The sequence below is a fragment of the Pezoporus occidentalis genome, unplaced genomic scaffold, assembly GCF_034315485.1.
Source record: "Pezoporus occidentalis ecotype Australia unplaced genomic scaffold, CSIRO_AGI_Poc_V1 ctg3, whole genome shotgun sequence".
Classification (NCBI taxonomy): domain Eukaryota; kingdom Metazoa; phylum Chordata; class Aves; order Psittaciformes; family Psittacidae; genus Pezoporus; species Pezoporus occidentalis.
The window spans coordinates 1,293,031-1,313,696 of NW_026914940.1; the positions used below are offsets into that span (position 1 = coordinate 1,293,031).

The 20,666-nt window shown below is 46.3% G+C and overlaps 1 protein-coding gene across 2 annotated transcripts in view; it reads right to left on the reverse strand.

Annotated features, from left to right (window-relative positions):
• ADGRB1 (adhesion G protein-coupled receptor B1) overlaps positions 1 to 20,666 on the reverse strand; it is a 286,315-nt gene that overhangs the window by 163,421 nt on the left and 102,228 nt on the right. For both annotated transcript variants that reach the window (XM_062626900.1, XM_062626901.1), the window contains exon 3: positions 347 to 505. In XM_062626900.1, the coding sequence (XP_062482884.1) occupies positions 347 to 505 (159 nt within the window). The remainder of the gene's footprint in view (positions 1 to 346; positions 506 to 20,666) is intronic.

Sequence of the window (20,666 nt, forward strand, 5' to 3'; positions counted from 1 at the left end):
TTTTGCTATGGGTGGCAGATCGATCACCAGCATATGAATACCCAATGTAATCCTACTTATAGATTCTTATAGATTAACCCTTGTTGTTTAGGGTAAAGGTGTGTATCTGCAGGTGCAAGAAGTGTATCAGCACGTGCATGTGTGCATGCGTGACCGCGAGACAGGCAGGGAAGAGCGGGGCCATGCACAGCCGAAGTCTCATGCTCCCTTGGGCTTGATGCTCCAACACGGCCCTTTGGCAGTATCACCGATGCCTCCAGAGCATCCTTCATCACTCATGGCGATGAGGCCAAAGCTCCTCCTTGGGAAGAGCAACCCGCGTGCAAGGGAACATGCCTTCACTTACTATTGCATGCCTTCCTATTGCACAGCCGTCCTTCCTCCAGGACTCCCTCGCAGACAAGACCTTCGTTGGGAAGGGGCTTGCAGGTGCGCATGCGGGTCTGCAGGCCTCCGCCGCAGTCCTTGGTGCAGTCGCCCCAAGCCGACCATGGGTTCCAACCACCTGGGCAAAATCCAGAAAAGCCCCATCAGCTTCGGTGAGAGCCCAGCACCCAGGATGCCGAGGCGATGCTGGCCTGGCAGACTCTGCAATGTACCCACTGCCGTACCCCCAGACTGGGATGTCTTTGAATGTGGTAGGACTATACACAACAGGGTAGTGCAGAATGTCAAATGGAAGGGAGAAGTATTGCCTCTTATTGACTCTTCTTCAACTATCACAAATAGCATGGCCAGCAGGAATAGGGCAGTGATTGTCCCCCTGCACTCAGCACTGGTGATGCTGCACCTCGAACCCTGTGTTCAGTTCCGAGCTCCTCACTACAAGAGAGACATTGAGGTGCTGGAGTGGGGCCAGAGAAGGGCAACGGAGCTGGTGCAGGGCCTGGAGCACAAGTGTGATGGGGAAGGGCTGAGAGACCTGGGGGGTTCAGCCTGGGGAAGAGAAGGCTCAAGGGGGACCTGATCACTGCCTACAACTGCCTGAGCAGAGGATGAAGCCAGGAGGGGCTGGGCTCTGCTCCCAAGGAACAAGGGATGGGACGAGAGGAAATGGCCTCAAGCTGCACCAGGGCAGGTTTAGATGGAGCTGAGGAACAATTCCTTCCCCAGAGGGTGCTCAGGCATTGGAACAGGCTGCCCAGGGCAGGGCTGCAGTCACCGTCCCTGCAAGTGTTCACACACCATGGAGACGAGGCCTCAGTGCCATGGGTTAGTGGTGGCCTTGACAGGGGAATGGTTGGACTGGATGAGCTTATAGCTCTTTTCTAACCAAGTTGCTTCTATGATTCTATTCCCTCTCTCAAAACAGAGACTTTGCCTTCCTGGAGCTCCATTTCTAACTAATCCAGCTCTTCCTGTGCTTCCTGTGGCAAAGAGGTCCCCTCCTCTGAGCAGACCCTCTGTCCATATTGTGGCTTGTGGGCTCCTAGCCCCAGAAGACACTTGCAAAAATCACTTCAAGATACACAAGGATGTCTCTCCCCCCCGTTTCCCAATGTAAACACATGTGCCTATGTGCAGACAGCACAAGGGAGCTGGGATGGGGGACCCATTCCCTCCCAAAAGGACACCCCTTTTCCCCTCCCTGCAGATGCCATCAGCCCCAGAGATGCGCTGTTCTAATGACATCTTTGGTAGGAGGATGATATTCCCCTCCAGCATCCTTGCAGCACCCATGAGGAGCAATCTGTGAGCATCATTAGAGGAAGGTGCCTTTTTGGCATCCCTACACAGCCATGCTGAGTCCCAGTGTCAGCAGCACGCAGCTTTCCCCCTTGTACCAGCTACAGCAAGCTGATAGAACCAGCAAGCCCCTTTCTGCAGGGATGATCCCTCCACTTGCAGGAGGGAGATGCTGAACCTCTGCAGCCTTTTCCACCCTGCACCTTTCCGTCTTGCTGCCAGGAACAACACCCTGGTGGGATGACCATAAATGCTGATGGCAGGATGTACCATGAGGACCATCTAAAACTGGCTTGCCTCCCACAGTCCAAAGCCTTACAGCAGGGTGCCTGTGGGAAGCCCAGCAAAGCTGGGTTTCATGTTGTAGAAAGACAGCAGGGGATGAGCCAGGCCCTTCAAGTGATGGATAAGCTGTCATATCCCTCAGTAGTCAGCTCACTCCTCATCGGCCATATGCAGCAAGCTAAAATCTGCTCACATAGGCCTCTGCTTCTAACAGCTGGTGGCTGCTTCTGCTCCATCGTTTGTCCACCTCATGGGGAGGAGCAGAAGTGCCCCTTCATCTCAGAGGTGGCTGCTCTCACATGGCTGCTTTCCCTGCTGTGTATTCTCTCATTACCCAAAGCTACCCTTGGAGATGCTTCAGGTCCAAGGAATGCAGCTTATGTGCCGTGCTCAAGCACAGCTAATGAGCTAAAGATGCGGGGTTTATTTAAGAGAGGAAACACTGGGAGAAAGACAAGTGCTGCTTTCTAAAATAAACATGAAATGAAGCCCCTTTTCCTTTTCTTACCATCAGTCTGAGATTTCAGAGATGCTAATGATCCATTTCAGCTCTCCCAGCCTCTCTGTATTGCTATTTATGAGGCAACAGAGATCACGGCTGTCCTCTGAGCTGTGAGCTCTGCTGCTCTTTACACACCATAGGCAGAATACAAACCCTGTCTGGAAAAACGAGGGTCCTCAACAACCAAGGTGTCACATCAAAATAGGGATGTTGCCAGCACCCCCTTGCACAGGGATGGGCAGACACTCATTACCCCCACAGCATAAAGCCATGAGATCATACTTCCCTGCCAACCCCTAGCTCTGCACTACTTTTGCTCCTGAGACAGTGAAAATAAACACATGCTCAGCAACATTCACCCTGCTGAACGCAGTGGAAGCTGCTTAGGTGCTTAATACTGAGAATAACATGTGAAAATAGAGCAGGATGGGAATGCAGGTTGGTGAACCTGCCAGCAAGGTGCTCCGAGATCCTAGCAGCATTATGGAGGATGGGGCTGCTATTGGCACACAGTGAATATTTGACCTTGAGTATTGTCTTTCCCTTGAAAGTCACTTTCTCTGCTGGTAAAACAGCACAGGGAAACAGGCTTGCCTCTCCCATTTCCTGCTGAGACAGATTGTGTTTCAGTCATGAGAGAGGCCATTGGCATAATGGCAGATATCCTAATGCCTTGCTTGAGCTGATCGATAGGATATCTGTAACCAGAAGTATTTAGAAGCTAATCAGCTCTTTGCTTGACCTTTTAAGAATGTCTTTCTCTACTCTTACTCCTTTGCAGCTCAAGAGTAGGGCTGGGGAAGGGAGAAATCAGCTCCACGCAAGCCTTTGCAAGGCTGTGATTTATTTGCTGGGGATGCTTTTTGAGTCCAAACGCGTTATTGCTCCAGTGTCTTAGAAGGCTGGTTTATATTGTGTTTGTAAAGCAAATACATACTGCTTACCCAGTCTGATTGCCTGTCATGGTGTCCCCAGTTTGATGGGGGGTTATTAAAACAGCCCTGCATTTCAGGATAGAACTATTTATGATGACAATAACCCCTAAAAATATATAGAAAGGTGCTGCCTTTTCTTATTACAAGATGAGTGGAGGACAGTGTAGGTTCCAGTCTTTGATGACTTCTTATCCTCAGCAACAGGAGAACCAGTCAAATAACATAAAAACTAGCATGGCCTCAAACCCTTAACTGGAATGAGATCTCTTTATGAGGCTGAGCACAGATAACTTCCTTCCCCCAACTATTCCTCAGTTTCCATCCAATCTGTGTGTCCTAAAGAGAAGCTAGAGAAGTACCAGAGCACTTACTAAATCAACACAGGCATTTACAGCCAAGACAAAGGTATTCCCCACTTTATGGAGTAGTCCTTTTTTATCATCAGGTTGTCCCATGGGCCTGACAAATTAAATACTGTATGTTATTTATCCTGTTTATTAGCTGTCAGATAAACCTTTTGAAATCTTCCTTCTTTCCCTGGGTCTAGTCACTCACCGCTTCAGGTGATATGTCTTTTTTAGTGGGGCTGTACACAAGCGGTTTAGGGCCTATTATATGACGTTATACCCATCCCATCTTAGAGGGAAGAATTGCTGTGCCATGAGGAAAACACTTGGCTCTTGTGCCCACTTCCTGAAAGCATCTGGAAAGGGGTGGCTGGGTAACAACTGAATGAGCTGTGGCAACGCACAGATACTTTTAGCCCAGTGCAGGTACTGCAGAAGAGACACAAGTGGGATTTGACACTGCAGTGGCTGCTCTTAAGCCACGTCACTCAGTTCCTCGGGAGTGGCTTGCTGAGCTGCAACAACCCTCAAGAGTCATAGAATGGTTTGGGTTGGAAAGGACTTTAACATCATCCAGTTTGTCCTGGGTTCAGCAGTAGCAGTCATTTTTCCCCTTCTTGGTAGCTGGTGCAGTGCAATGTTTTGACTTTCAGTTCGGGAACAGAGCTGATAACAAGCGATGTTTTGGTTTGGCCAAGGACTTTGTGAGCCTCATGCTCTGCCAGGGAGGAGGGGAAGCCAAGACAGGACACCTGACCCAAACTGACCAAGAAGTATTCCATGCACGTTTGAGGTAACTGGGGTTAGCCGGAAGGGCTGGGAGACTGCAGGGTTGGAGGAGGTATTGGTCAGAGCTTGGTCGGGCTGGGGGGGGCGAGTTATCGGTCGGCTGGTGGTGAGATGATGTATTCTCTTCTCTTGTTATTTCCTTTATCATTATTATCATTGGTGGTAGCAGTAGTGATTTGTGTTATACCTTAGTTACTAAACTGTTCTTATCTCAACCCGTGGGAGTTGCATTCTTTTCGATTCTCCTCTCCGTCCCTCCGAGAGCAGGGGGAGGGCAAGAAAGGGGGGGAAGTGAGCGAACGAGTTACCTGACTGGGTTTAAACCACGACACAGTTCCAGCCCCTGACATGGGCAGGGATGCCTCACACTAAACCATGTCACCCAAGGCTTTGTCTAACCTGACCTTGAACACTGCCAGGGATGGAGCATTCACCACTTCATTGGGCAACCCATTCCAGTGCCTCAGCACCCTCACAGAAAAGAACTTCTTCCTTATCTACAGCCTGAGCTTCCCCTGTTTCACTTTGAACCCATCACCCCTTGTCCTATCCCTACAGGCCCTGATGAAGAGTCCCTTTCCTGCATCCTTGTAGCCCCCTTCAGACACTGGAAGCTGCTATGAGGTCTCCACACAGCTTCTCTTCTCCAGGCTCAACAGCCCCAACTTTCTCAGCCTGTCTTCACACAGGAGGCGCTCCAGCCCCTGATCATCCTCGTGGCCTCCTCTGGACTTGCTCCAACAGTTCCATGTCCTCCTTATGTTGAGGACACCAAAACCATACACAGTGAACTCCCCGTCTTCTAGGAACTGTCCATTCCCACCTTCCTGCTGCACAATTCCCTGTCCTGTCCCTTCTTACATTTCAAGCGTAGGGTTGGAGGAGACCTTTCAAATGCTGGGAAATGAGTAATCTGAGCAAAATACAACACAGAATCTAACTGAAGTTAATGGGACCTATTTCAGATAGTCCCTTTTCTCCCTGGAGTCCTGTTTCATCAGCTCTCAACAAACTGCTGCACCCCGCTGATCGAGGCGAGTTGAGTTGCCATCTGTCCTTAATCCAGAAATAATGAGTCTGCTGCAACTGCTTTATGAAGGAAGCTGCTTTTCAAAGGCACTGACTCCCGTGAAGGTCACACACCCAAACCATTCCACTTAGGAAAGTTCTGCTCAGCTACAGCCTTGCAGAACCACAGGCCCTTCTCACTTGGCTCTTTATTCCCTTCCTCTGGAGTCGCTATGGCTCAAGTCTCCAGCTCCAGATGTTCCCACTGCACTCAGCAGCTGTAACCTCAATCATAAAGCAAGGTTTAGCTTATGTTCTTTGGCTTTTGAGAACAGTCCTAGCTCCTAGCATGAGAATTTCACAGGCTGAGAACATTGGGGCTGTTGAGCCTGGAGAAGAGAAGCTGCGTGGAGACCTCATAGCAGCTTCCAGTGTCTGAAGGGGGCTACAAGGATGCTGGGGAGGGACTCTTCATCAGGGACTGTAGCAATAGGACAAGGGGTGATGGGTTCTGACTGAAGCAGGGGAAGTTCAGGCTGGAGATAAGGAAGAAATTCTTTTCTGTGAGGGTGCTGAGGCACTGGAATGGGTTGCTTAGAGAAGTTGTGAATGTTCCATCCCTTGCAGTGTTCAAGGCCAGGCTGGACAGAGCCTTGGGTGACATGTTCTAGTGTGAGATGTCCCTGCCCATGGCAGGGGGTTGGAACTGGATGATTTTAAGGTCCTTTCTAACCCAAACAATTCTATGGTTCTATGAGTTTTGCCAAGGCGACTGTTGCACGATGAGGTTGCTGCTCATGGGGCTCTTTTGAGTGCCATGGAGACTGTCATTCAGGGAGGCTTTCAATTCAGTTTCTAAAGGGCTTTTTGATCCTCCTCAGTTGGTTCTTATCATGATCACATACTAAAACAAATTACTTTTCATGCTAGGCTGACCCAATGCATCCTAATTCTCAGCAGTTAAATAGAGAAGAATTCAAGATGGTCAGAATCAACCGGTAAGTTGCTACTTGGAATTTCTTGGTCTGAATCTTAAGCTGAGATACTGTCGTGGTTTAAACCCAGTAGGTAACCCGTTCGCTCACTTCCCCCCCCTTTCTTGCCCTCCCCCTGCTCTCGGAGGGACGGAGAGAATAGGTCTTTCCTACTACAAATTAAATGAAAGAGCTCCACTAAGACTCCTCATTCAAACACCCTTGATCTTTGGGGAGGTTTGCGTCCTGATCCTGAGTTTATCTCTGCAGCTGACAGCTGTGATGTGTCTCAGACGCCAGTCAGTCAATCATGCCTTTTAATTTAACAGCAATGCCTTAAATTAGATGACAACGTCAACAGCAAAAACTAAGGAATCAACACAAAACAATCAATAGAGCACAGCAAAAGGGGCTTTGCTGACACATCCATCTCCAGTGTTGTTTTTTGTGGATTTAGCCTCCCACTGACCCCAGCTGCAGACACATCTTGTTGGCAGCTCCCTTAGAATTGGCAGGCCAGGACATCTTGTGTCTGAAAAACATGCCGAGAATGGATAAAGCCACCGCAGTTCTATGTGCTGTCACTGGAAGTATTCATAGTGGACCTCATGTCACAGTATCTGAGGGCCTGAGAATCATCAGTGGTTATCAAATTACTGAGAAAAAAATGCTATTTCTTATGCAAATAGGAGGAAGGATGAAACGTAAATTAAATGTCAACATAAGAAGGATATGGAGTTGTTGGAGCAAGTCCAGAGGAGGCCACAAGGATCACTGGGGGCTGAAGCACCTCCTGTATGGAGCCAGGCTGAGAACACTAGGGCTGTTGAGCCTGGAGAAGAGAAGCTGCGTGGAGACCTCAGAGCAGCTTCCAGTGTCTGAAGGGGGCTACAAGGATGCTGGAGAAGGACTCTTCATCAGGGACTGTGGCAATAGGACAAGGGGTGATGGGTTCAAACTGAAACAGGGGAAGTTCAGGTTGGAGATAAGGAAGAAGTTCTTTACTGTGAGGGTGCTGAGGCCCTGGCACAGGGTGCCCAGAGAAGTGGTGAATGCTCCATCCCTGGCAGTGTTCAAGGCCAGGCTGGAGAGAGCCTTGGGTGACATGCTTTAGTGTGAGGTGTCCCTGCCCATGGCACACGGTTGGAACTGGATGATCTTTCAGCCCTTTCCAGTCCATGCTTCTATGAAAGGAGATTAAGAGTGAAATTATCTTACACCATCTGAAAGTTCTATTTGTTACACAATGGTAAAAGTGAGCTGCTCCACAGGGTTTTATCACTCTCCTTTCTTGCTATATTGGGAAAGAACAAGTCCAGAAGGGACTATTTTGAAGACAACCTTCTATTACACAAAACAGTGATCTTTCCCTGGAGAGCCATGCGTTCAGTTTGCTATTTCTGTGGAAAAAGGAAAAAACTCTGTCAGGGAGGAGCATATCCCCCCCTCACAGCTCATGCAATGAAAGCCTATGGCAGCACAAGTGGGTCTTTCCAGTGCTTCGTTCTCTGCCTGTTCAGAAACAAATCCCATGTAACCCTTTGCTGTTTTGCAGATTGTACACACTAATAACAAAACTAACCCCAAAGTTCCCTAAAAAGCAAAATCATTCATTCCAGCCCTTCTCTACAGTCTTCCTCTTTTGAATGCTAGGGCTTTTGATGAATGACGTTATGAATATGAAACCTCTATTAATGATCTCTTTATCAGGGATTGCAGTGACAGGACAAGGGGTGATGGGTTCAAACTGAAACAGGGGAAGTTCAGGGGACTGGAACCAGGTGATCTTAAGTTCCTTTCCAACCCAAACCATTCTATGATTCTACTATCTAGTGAGAAACAAAATGAAAAGGCAGGGAGGAAGTACCCTCTTCTTTCCACACTGTGTGTTATGAACTCTGTTAGGTTATCTGGCTAATGCCAAATTTAACTAAACACGAAGACCCAAAGGTGATCAAAGAAACATGACAGGCAGAGGCATCTTGGTAACTACTGAGCAAAACAGGACTATGCACAAGGAATATCCTCTATGGAGATGGATCAGTCCCTGGTGTGAAACCCATTATTTCATGGTGAAGGACATTCAAGAATGCCACACAGACCAACAGGATCCCATGCCTAAAGGGCTACAGGACTTATTCTCCTACAGAAAACAGTGATTTCAGAGATGAGAGTTTGGGGATTGCAAAGCTTTTTATGGGATTCTCGGGGTGGAGGGAAAGGGAAGGTTGACCCATGTACAAACCATGATCAAACTCCAAGCTGGACTAGACAGCAAGTAAGATGAGGGATACCCAGAACAGGGGCATTGATCTGAGCAGCCAGGATCATCCTTTCTGTGCTGTGTGTGTTTCTCTCTGGCAAACTCTATATTAATAGTCATACATTAGGACTCTCCTCCATGGAAAGGAGATGAGTGGGGGTCAGAAAATGCTGAAGATGTAATAAAAGGTCATGAGTGACAAGGGAATGAACTGGCTGTTCACTGCCTTTTCCAATACTGGAATTGAGGGGTGTCAAATAAAACTAGCAGGAGGCAGGTGCAAAACCAATGAAAGCCATAATTCACAGGCACGGAGCACTGTCAAACTCTGCAATGCTTTCCATACCACGAAAAAGCACCAAAGTTTCTATGAATACAAAAAATACGTAGGGAAACATATAAAAGAGAAACCCACCAAATGTGATAGATGCAAAGCCAGCAGCTCTTGCTCAGACGGTCTCTGGGCTGCAAGCTGCTGAAGGCTGGAAGGATGCTGTATGCTTGTTCCGCCACTTTCTTTTTGTAGCCACTGCTACTGAGAGTGAAAAGACCCCTCATTTGGCCAACAAGACAGTTTCTGATGCTCTCTGAGTTGCTTGGCCCCTTTCTACCTCAACTTTATTCCTAAGCCTCTCTTTCACAGAGATGTGCTAAGAGCAGAGACAGCTCAAGGTCAAGCCTTCATTCCCCATCACTGTTCAAAAAGCTGCTCACGTCACTCACTTCTGGGTACCCAAAATGTGATCATTCAAAGCTGCTGAGTGGCCAAAGCTGTCACTGATTTCCTTAACATTCACAAACCCCTGCAAATGAAGGTAATGAGGCCCAATTTGGACAAACATTTAGGACCAGCTTCAATCTTCCCCCTGCTCCGCAAATCGCTCTTAAGGAGGATGGAAATGAGGCAACAGTGCTCATCTTTGAAGGAAACCTAACATAAAGCTGTGTTTATTACATGAATCCCTGCAAATGAAACACTAGGGATAAAAGAGAGATCATTTATGTGGGAAGAGTGGGGGAGGTGGGCAGGGAAGTGAGAAAGGGAATGTTTAGTCTGAAACAGAAGATCAATGGAAAAGTCTTCCCCTAAGAAAGCCGTAGAGGCCTCATCACTTAACTTATTTCAGAGCAGAGCAGGCAAAATATCAGAGAAGAGACTTGTGAAGAAAAAATCAGCATGCACCACTGGGGAGGAATGAAATGCTTCCCCGCCCTGAACCCCTCTGATACTGTATAAATCACATCAGAGCTGAGTTCACACGCTATTTGCATCTTCCAGTTATTGCAGACCGCAGTGCGAAGCACAGAGGGGACATATTGGCATAGACACATGCCTCCGTACAGGGATAAATATAGGAACACATTCAAATCTAACTGTGCAGCCCAGGTTGACTGAAACCTTTCCTGAAAGGAATGCCACTGTTTTCCTAAAAGCTTGCTCAAAAAAGGAAACCAAAGAAGAGCATTTGTGACATTTTCCTTTCATGTTCTTTCTGCCCTGGCTTGAAGGGTCTCTGTTTTACCAAAGGTGTTTTCAGCTCTGAAAGGGTATAAAGTGCTTGCTGAACACTGCATAAACCCATAAATGCAGTGACATGTTGCAACGCCCAGAGCTTTGCAAGCAATTTCAGCTTGTTTCCTCAACGGCATTTCCAGCTGAAGGATTTCTATGGTCCCCAAGACCTCAGTTTCCGAATCCTAGGCGAGCTACGACATATTTCTCCTCACAAGAGCCCTGCAAGGGAGGGCTGTGCTATTATTGCCTCTGCAAGACGAACCAGGGAGGGGCTGGAAAGACTTGCTCACAGTATCACAGGGAACCTTCTGTACAGCACAGAGAGATGCTTCAGGTAAGCATCTTATAGGAGGACATAAAGTAAATCCAGGAGGACAACCCAGTGTCCCCCTGCTCAGAGAGGTTTTGCCAAGGAGATGCTGCTCTGCAGACACTATTTGTGGCTGACAGCTCTAGTAACTGCTCCCAAGACAGAGCCAGGAATAAGAGCTCCGGTGCAATGCTGAGGCAGCCACCTTGGCACTTATTAAACCAAATATTTAATGATGTTTTGATACACGTAGCCAAGCCCTCTTCACACAGAGATGTCAGTAACAAGGGTTTTCACCTGGAAAGGGAACGGAGGCAGCTGAAAAACCACATGAAAGCACTCGATGTGTGTGCACCTCTGAGGAAGGCTGGCGAACAAGCTAGCTGTCAGCAGGCATTGCTTCCTTCGGCATCCTCTCCTTCGCAGAGCTGTCGGTTACAGTCATCCCGCAGTGGGAAGATGCTAATCCTGCCTGCCTTGCTCATCCTTTGACACACCGGTACCTGGGTTTTCACTGCAGAATGGAGCAGGCTTTAAGCTTGTCTCTGTGTGTAGTTTCTGCCTCTGGCCTTTATGAAGATCCCTCATCAGGAGGGGGACAGACACGGTCGGGTCATGCACCATTTGGGCAAAGTGAGTGAAAAAACTGGAGGAGTTAAATGCTGATGTGTGTGTAAGGGGACAGGATGTAGAGTGATACTGTATAAATCACATCAGAGCTGAGTTCACACACTGTTTGCATCTTCAAGTTATTGCAGACCTCAGTGCAAAGCACAGAGGGGACATAATAGCACAGACATGCATGCACGTAGATCTGCAAAGGCAAAGGTGGGGATCAATCAGGACTGCATCCCCAGGGAGCTCAGGAGGTCAGTTTGATGAGAAAAGATGCCCAGCAGTGGGCTGGGTAGTTAAAATAGGCCTTGTGAGAGTCGTTGTCTGAAGTAGAATGCTGGGGACCAGGAGCTGCGTTGTAAAAATGAGCATCTGAGATTCCTCATTGGGTTGACCACTCCCACTGGGATCAGGAATGACATATGGATTAATGCCCAGGACCAGTTTGAGCATGGTAAGACCCAGGACCAGCCTTAACCATGCTAGGAGGGAATAATGTAGAGTTATGCCTGCATGTAAGGTACCCAGAGTAAGGTGATGGGGTTACTGAACCAGGATAGATCATGAAGATGAGGAACAAATCTGTCTGCCTCTATCCTCCTCTTCCAGACCTTATGCTCCTGATGGAGCAAAACACAGCTATGAAATAGGCAGTGAGATGCAGCACCTTCCTCTTCTTTCAGGGACTTGGGGGGTTTGATTGGACCATGGAAGCAATATGACAAGGGGCAATGGGTTTAAACTGAAATGGGAAGTTCAGGGTAGATATAAGGGAGATCTTTTTGAATCTGCCAGTGTTTAAGATAGGAAAGAGAAATTGGAGGAATGAGCAGATGCACCTTGGGAGTCCTGGCTGCAGGTGAATGAAGGGGATTTATTACATAGCAAACATCTGCAATCAGTGCCAGAGGTTTCATCAGTGTGTCCCATGGGCAACTGGGACCATCACATACAGTCCAAGAAGGCAGAGGAGGAGCCCAATTTAAAAGCTGCCACTAGGTTGATTCATGATAGTTTAAGGAGCCAGCAGCAGTTCAGCATCCAGCATGCCCTGGCATCAAGGGCAAGAAATCAATGCCATCAACCTTGATCAACATTACAATTAAGAGGTTAATATTGATCTTTTGACATTGATGCTGAGGTGCGGTTTGTGCATTGAGTCGCTGCTGACAATCTGAAGCTGGGGCACTATAAACCAGACTGCAGGCACAGCAACTCGCTCACAGATCCCTAAGAGACACTGGAATATAATGATTAAAACAATTCTTAATCTGAGTCATAAGAAACTGTTTCCAAAGTCATCACCTCTTCTATCAGTGGTGAGAGGGGTTTACTCACGCATTAGGTCCCTTGAAAGTGTGAGCAGGGTGGCACATGGAAATGTAACTCCATCTGGTCCTGCAGGCAACAGACTTGTGGTCTCGTTCTGTGTTTTCATCCTGAAAACTGTATAGGACTTGAGCTCTTATTCTTCATAATGGTTGGATGCAGAATGGCCTGTGTGGCCATCTTACCTTCCTACAGGTGAGGTCTCTCTCTGATTTCTCCTGTTCAGACTGCTATAAAGAAAGCCTTTTCTCTTAGGAACATCTGAAGCATCTCTATGAGGATTTTTTAACCTGCTGAGCAGCCCCTGCTACCCATAATCTTCAGCCAGTAAAGCTCAAGGTCTGTCCTGCTTAAACCCATTCTTTCCTGTAGACAAATCTGACATTAAATTCCCTTAGACTGAGGTCCAGCTTAGTAACGAAAGGCACAATATTGAGAGATTAAATCAGCACAGATGATAAGGAGAAGCTGTGAAAGCTCAACATTTACCCAGGCATTTGTAAATGAATTTTTCTGTTATTCATACTTGTCATTTATATTCCAGCAGTGTTAAGAGGTCTTGACTAAGATGAGAGCTGTCCTGGGATTGGCACCCTATGGGCAAAACAGTCACAGGCAGTCCTTGATCCTAAAAGCTTACAATAGGTAGTACCTAAATACTACTGTGATTGGTACTACAGTGACAGACGTGAATGTGCATGGAGAGGGAAGAGTAGAAGAGAGGATATATTAATAGATATACAGAGATTCAAGCTACTTTATGAATTATTGACTATACTTAAATGTTAATCATCATGTGCATTAGCTATATTTTCTATGAGAAAACACAGACAAACATCCCTGAGCTGTAAGATTTTCTGCACAAATGTGTGGATTCTGAACAGATCAAGGATGTTATTTCCCTCCCAGCAAATTCCCCCCAACTTGAATGGAAAAGCATCCATACAAAAATAAAGGATTGAGACTGACTGGGGGAGATTTCTCTGCATCATTTTTGCCTTTGTCACTGTTGCTGCTTAGAGGAATCAGGAGGGGCTGAGTTATCTATTCAGGATGGAGAGCCAATAACACTCCATGAAACCAGAAATAATGCAAAATCTCATCTGGATAACGACATGAAAACAACACCAGGAGTTCATCCCTGCTCCCCATTCCTCTCTCCATGCCTCCTATCCATCAGATACACATAGCACCGGTTCCACATGGCACAAAAGGATCATGGTGGGCAACTCCAAAGGAGAGCTACAGCCCTTGCAACCCCCAGACCAATATCTGTTGGACTCCAACCTCTCTTAACATGGTTTAATCCCATCATTTCCCTCTCTGCAGATGCCCATGTTGGATTTCTAAGTACAATCCAACATCTCCCCTAGAAATATTGACTACTTGTCCACCAGTTCTCACTTTGTGTAAAGCAAACCACAGATAATAATTATATCTATTAATTACAAATCACTGCTGCATTTTATTTTTCTCTGTGATCAACTGGGATAGTCCATGATGGCCAAAAGCAGAAAGTTGGGTGAAGGATAATCTGCACTGCATGGCTTCAGAGAGTTCCCAGTGTCTCATGTTGGATATATCTCTTTTGAGCACATCAGTATGAGCTAAGAGCAACATCTACTGGCCAAGCTGTTTAGTAAGGCCAAGTGTAGATCTGGCACAATCCATGGATTTTACAGACAACAACACATCTCTCAGATGGTTTTAGGTAGTACCCAAACACAAGGGTTAGCATCAGCACTTCCCAGCTGTGGAAGTGGTCATCAAAGCCAACATCTCAGCCCTGCATTCCTGAATCTAGCTCATATCCATGCCTAATCTGAAACTTGCTGTTCAAGCCCACTTTGTCCTGAGTACTGCATCTTAGTAAACAGTAAGTATCTGTGTATCTATCTCTATTTCTTCATAGCATAGTGCTCCTTGTGCTTCCCATAAGGTGTTCCTGGGCTGAAGCAGTCTGAAAGTGAGCACCAGTTCATTTATTGCCACCAAAACTGCAAAAAAAAACCCATATAGTGGGGGGTATTCAAGTGGTCCAACTTTAGACATTGAAAATAAAGGGTCCAAATTTGGCTGTTGGTGTGTCTGCTGGCATGAGGTGTGAGACCTAACTATGTGTCTGTGCGTTTCATGATGGGAGCCTCAGGATGGAAGCCTTTACAAATGATGATGGTAAAACTGGATTATGGGGAAAGATGGGAAGAACGGGCTTCAACCATCCCAAAAGAGTCTGTCTAAGTGTGTTAATTCTGAGCTGTCTCTTCCCTTGTTGTTCCTCACACTCAGTCTCTCCCTTCACAACCCTTCTCAAAAGGGAATGTGGGAATGTGTGGGAATGAGAGAAACTGGTGAAGCTGCACCCAAGAAATGGAAGCAAAGAAAAAGACTGAGTTCATCTTATTAGAAAGACTGGGTTTAAAAATCATTAATAGCAGGAATAATTCATGCTTCCATCTCCATGGCCTGGAGGACAGGGCCATTTGGGCATTGATGGGTGAACAGAGCTCTTAGGAACTCCAGATCAATTACACATAAAATATAATTTCCTATGCTCAAGAGAGCCACTTCTCCTTGCAGAGCAAGACTTGAAGGGAAGTAAGAGCAAAGCAGCTTGATCTGTATTCTCAGCTCACTGCGAGATCACATACAACCTTCCAAAGCACTTACAGAGTGAGTAACATCTCAGTTACAGAAGTCTTTGGTATGGATATGGCTATCAGAGCACTTCATAATTAAAGGAGGAAAATAAGAATCTCCAGCATATAGGCTATGTATTTCACCATCTTGCTTCACAGTGAGATGAATTTCACCCCAGAAATGCCCATTTCTCTCTGTTGATTATAGGAGACCAAATGACCTCATTAGATATTGAGGTTATCATTTGGTGAGAGGAATCCTTTTCTCATACCATAGGGAAATGAGAGATGGCAGGGAACAGTAAGTGGTTAAAATGAGCAGGAACCACAAGCAGAAACCTATTCTTGATCCTAAAATGAGCAGGAAACACAAGCATAAAGTGAGAAGGAACAAGCCTGCCTGCTGCAGGCAGGTGGTGAACTTGCTCTACATAGGTGTTCTGCCTTCTGACTCACAGCCACATCCGACTCTCCATTTGGCAGTCCCCTTTCAGGACATGATCAGGTATTCCTTGTAGAGAAGACTGAAGCCAGGTCTGCAAGGATCTGTGCTCTTTGAAGGGATAGGCACCAACAGCATCACAGGGCTCAGGATTTCTAGTCAGGCTTGCTAGAAGCCTGGTGCATGATCTCAGAGGAGTCATCTTCCCTCTGTCTTTGCTTTCTAAGCTAGCAAGGGTCTCTGATCAATCTCTGATCATGATGGAGAATATGATGACAGGGTGCTGAAACTGGGAAAGACAAGGTTTGCTCTATATGATCTATAGGTATAGATCCCAGATGGAAACAATCTTGTGTACGTTTTACTAAGACTGGTGCAACCCAAACTCCATCAGATCCCTCAGTCCCAAGCTTCACCCAGAAAGGGACCATAACCAAACCCACATCTCTGGACAGGTATGGTGCCTGTCAACATAAACCCATAAAGCAGGTAAGGCAGTGTTGTGGTTTAACCCCATTCAATGACTAAGTACCAAGCAGCCACTTGCTCACTAACTCCCACCTTCTGCAATGGGATGGGATGGAGAATCGTAAGAAGGCAAACCCCATGGGTTGAGATAAGAACAATTTAATTATTGAAACAAAGTAAAAGGTGGTGATGGTGATAATTGAAACAACAATGTAAAGATTAAAAGGAAAAAGGGATATTGGAATAGAACCCAAGAAAGACAAGTGATACTTAATACAATTGCTCACCACCTGCTGACCAGTGCCCAGCTTATCCCTGAGCAGTGATATGGTCTCTCTCAGCCAGCTCTCCTCCAGTTTATATACTAAGAATGACATTCTGTGGTATGGAATAGCCCTCTAGGTAGTTCAGGTCAGCTGTCCTAGCTGTGCTCTCATCTGGTTTCTTGTGCCCCTTCTCACTGGCAGAGCATAGAAAAGCAACATGTCCTTGACTGAGGGTAAGCACTACTTAACAACCACTAGAACATCGGTGTATTATCAACATCATTCTCATACTAAATCCAAAACACTGCACTGAACCAGATACTAGGGAAGAAAATAAACTCTACCCCAGCCAAAACCAGGATAGGCAGGTAAGGCAGGTTTATCTTCTGCTTGATTCTGGTCCATTGATGATGGCATAGCTAAGTCCATGTTGGACCCTTTTAGGATCCCAGCACCTCATAAGGAGGACACGCAGGTTCTCACAGGGAGATGGATCACCCTTTTCCTCCAAACTGCCTTCAGGACCAGCAAAGAGAAATGGTGGTGAGTACCCAAGGCCAACCATTGCTCAACAGGACCTGGAAGATCTGGATGCTCATTAATGCTCATTTTACCTTTTCCTGAGAACGCCTGGCATTATCCAGTGCTTTGTGAGTAGTACCATGATTTCCACCTGGTCTCATAGAAGTTTATAGAGTGACTTCAAAGCAGCATTTCTGGAAGAACAGGGAAAGCCACAGACAGTTTGGGTCTCCCATTACTCTCTGCCAGTCTGTTACCTTCTGATTACAGCAAATGGCACGTGGAAGGTTTTAACTGAAAGTGTCTCCTGTACATAGGAAGAAGGAGTCCTCTTCTGCCTAACAAAAGAGATAACTCAAGGCTAAGAAGCACAGGGGTCTGGTTTCAGCCCCATGCCTCCCATCTGGGCCCCTATTTCTAGGTAACAGCTTGAATCAAAAGGCTGCATCTAAGCAGATGGGATGTTTGAGGTTTCCTGATCCCTGGCTGAGCAGGCACAGGAGGCTGCACACAGGTAATGCATGAGCAGAGGCCACATAAAGAACAGAACAGCAACCCAAGTAAGGAGGGGCACGAACCTAAAAGGGAAAGGTTGGGCTCTTGTGGCTCCTTGAATAATGCAAAGAGCAAAATACTCTGTTACCAGCCTGGGGAGCAGGCAATTAAAACACTACTTGAAGCAAAGGTCTCCTGACTCTGGCTCAGAATTTCAATTAGCCTGGAAAGTCTTAGTGCACTTAAGTGCAGGTTAGTGACATTTCAGGAAGGAGAGATTGATTGGGAGCTGGGTTACAGCTCAGCCGACAGGGATCATGCCTGGGGCCTGTCCTTAAAAGCAATGGGGAATCTCGCCTTGGCATTTGCCTTGTTTTAGCTCTTTCATGTTCCCTATGAGAATGAAGAATCCCAGTAGCCAGAGCTGTGTCCTTTCCTTTCAAACAGTGCATTTCTTTGGTTTTGCAATGTTCTGTAAGCATCCTTAAGTATCCGAACAGTGGCTCCTCTCTTCCTCCTAAAGTCATTAACCTTTTCTTGCACCAAGAATTAGGCTCCGAGTTCTAAGAAACTCTTTTCATACCATGACCAGCTTTGCAGTGGCAGAGAAATCAGGACAATGTCTGATACCTTTTGTCCCTTGTGGGCAGTGAATTCTGGATTGCTGAATATGCCAAAGACAGCAAACAGGATGGGGGAACATACTGCATCTGTATTGCAGCATTACCTGACAAATTACACCTGCAGGTACAGCTTCTCTCCATCTATACGGCAAAGCAAAGTAGGAAAATGCCCTCAACCAGCGCAAAAAACACTATTGGAAGATTCCAAGTGTGCATCAGGGAAAGCCCAAGCAGGAAAAGCCACCAGGGCCTTTTGCATAGAAGTTCCCTGCTGTGGTTAGAAGGGACTAAGATAACTACTTTGGAAGGCAAGCCAAACAAGTCAATGGTTAACAAGTACACAGATATAATAGATTTTCCTACCATAAGTCAAAGTAGGAGAGAGGATTTTTGCCATAAAGCATCCCAAAATTCATCTTGGTTCCCCAGCAAGGCCTCTTTTGTCACAAGTTCTCATGCATCTGTACAACTGCACATACTATTACAAACACATAAAATGACTCCCTCCCAGAATAAAAGACTCTGATCTAGCACTTAAACTGCAGCATAATCAAAAGCTTTACACACACTGGAAGAGATGAGAAGCAATACAAAAACCCATATAGGATTACGTTTTCTGCTACAAAAAGCTATAGGTAAAAGAATCGTTTAGACCCATGATGGACAAGCCAAACGTTTGTGTTGTGCTCTTAGTAGTGTGTTCTGCTCAGAGGTGGTGACTTTATGTTTTAATCACCATAAATTGATCTTATTTTCCCCATACATCTGCTGAGTTGGTTTCTGGACCCATGGACTCTTCAGTGCTGAATCTGTCCACAGATTCCTGATGCACCACCATGGCATGCTGGGCTCAGCTACCAGTCAAAAAGCCCTCCTGAAAGCAAGGATGCATTAGCTCAGCAGTACACCAGGGTGTGTACATGGATTCTGGCATGCCTGGAGACAGCCTACAAAGACAATGCTTCTACAAAGACTATTTTAAACACATCCTTCCTTTAGCCACCATGGAGACAGTACCGATGTGTGCTGGATCTGGTGGGGCAGGAAGGCTGCAGCCTCAGGGGCTCTGCATGTCTCTGGGTGAGCAGAGGTAACCCCTCTCTGTGAACAAGCCCTATAACAAAGAAATGCACAGAATCAATACTGGCTCTCTTAGCTTCCTATGACCTTAACCAGCTCTACAGATGCTTTTGCACATAAATATCTGTATACAGAAAAATACAACTGACTGTGAAGGCATTGTTCTTCCTTCATTTTTTCTCTCCTACATGGCCAAACCCTCCCAGGTACAAGTACCTTAGTCTAACCTCTTAGTATGGCCATCTCTGAGGTTATGGACTTGCATCAGAAGAGAGGTGATAGCATTAGGCAGCAGCTTTCCCTTCAAGAAGCAAACTGGCTGTGGTAAGGCCATCTCTCATCCTGCCTTTTCCATTATGATCCCAAATATGGCTCAAATGGTATTTTCAGGGTCTTCCCACCCCTCATCCGTGCAAGACGGAGCCACATGAGTACCTCTAACCTCAAACATAAACTGCAGAGAGCAGACCTAGCAAAAAACTTCCCAACAAGCCAGGTTTTGCTTTGGGAATGCACTTGATTATGCTGACAGGCATATTTACCAAAGAAAGCCTTGCTGAATACTTGGGTTTTACATAGAGTTTAAATCACTGGCTGCGCTCTGCTTGGAAGCACAGGAGTAAAACGTGATTTTCTTTACACTAAATGGTGTTTTCTTCTCCCTTGGTCACCTATGAGAAAGGTTTCGCTCTCAGAGGAAACCCAATTGTGTGTCATCCCTCACCTTTCCACAAAGGTCCATTCATGGCCCACATGAACCGCCTCAGGCCCTTGAAAGAGGTTTGTAAAACACCCCTTCAACAGATTGCTCCTCTTTGCATCTATGGAGCAAGACAGATCAATGTGGGACCCAGGAGGGTTTTTTCTGCCCATGACTTATTTACACCACTGGGTAATATTTCATTTTACACTGGTCTTGTTTTACACTTGTAAGTTTTAATTCTTCTCATTCCATCTCCAGCAAGCAGAGGCTCCTGAGAGCACTAGATCCTATCCCAGCGGGCACACTCTTGAATGCATAAATAACCTCTCCTCTGCTAACAGCACATGGGAGATGGGCTGGGCATTCAGTGAGGTTAAATCCATCCCCCCCCCTCTTTCTGTCTTAAAGGAATCTTTATCTCTGTGCAGCTATTGCTCTGTTTGGTAGCAAAAGCACTATTTAAATGCAAATGTTGACTCTTTGCCAGGAACTGGAGGGAAAATACTTGTCTAATGATGTCCTTCCAAAAGTACAACTGGTGCTGTTTTTAAAAGGAACTGTATCAGAAGGAGTTAGGACTTTGGTTCCTGGCACTCTTAACTGCCTCTGCCTGTGTTATCTTTCACCCCTTGAAGCCATGCCTATCTTTGCCAGGGAAAGGAAATATATATACATATGGTTGGTAGACAGGTAAGCAGGCAGGTAGGTAGGTAGGTAGGTAGATAGATAGATAGATAGATAGATAGATAGATAGATAGATAGATAGATAGATAGATAGATGCAGGCTAAACTAAAAGCAAAGCAGTCTTCTGATCAGATTCCCCCTTCCTCTGTCCAGCCTGTTAAATCTGAAGATGGGGCCACTGCAC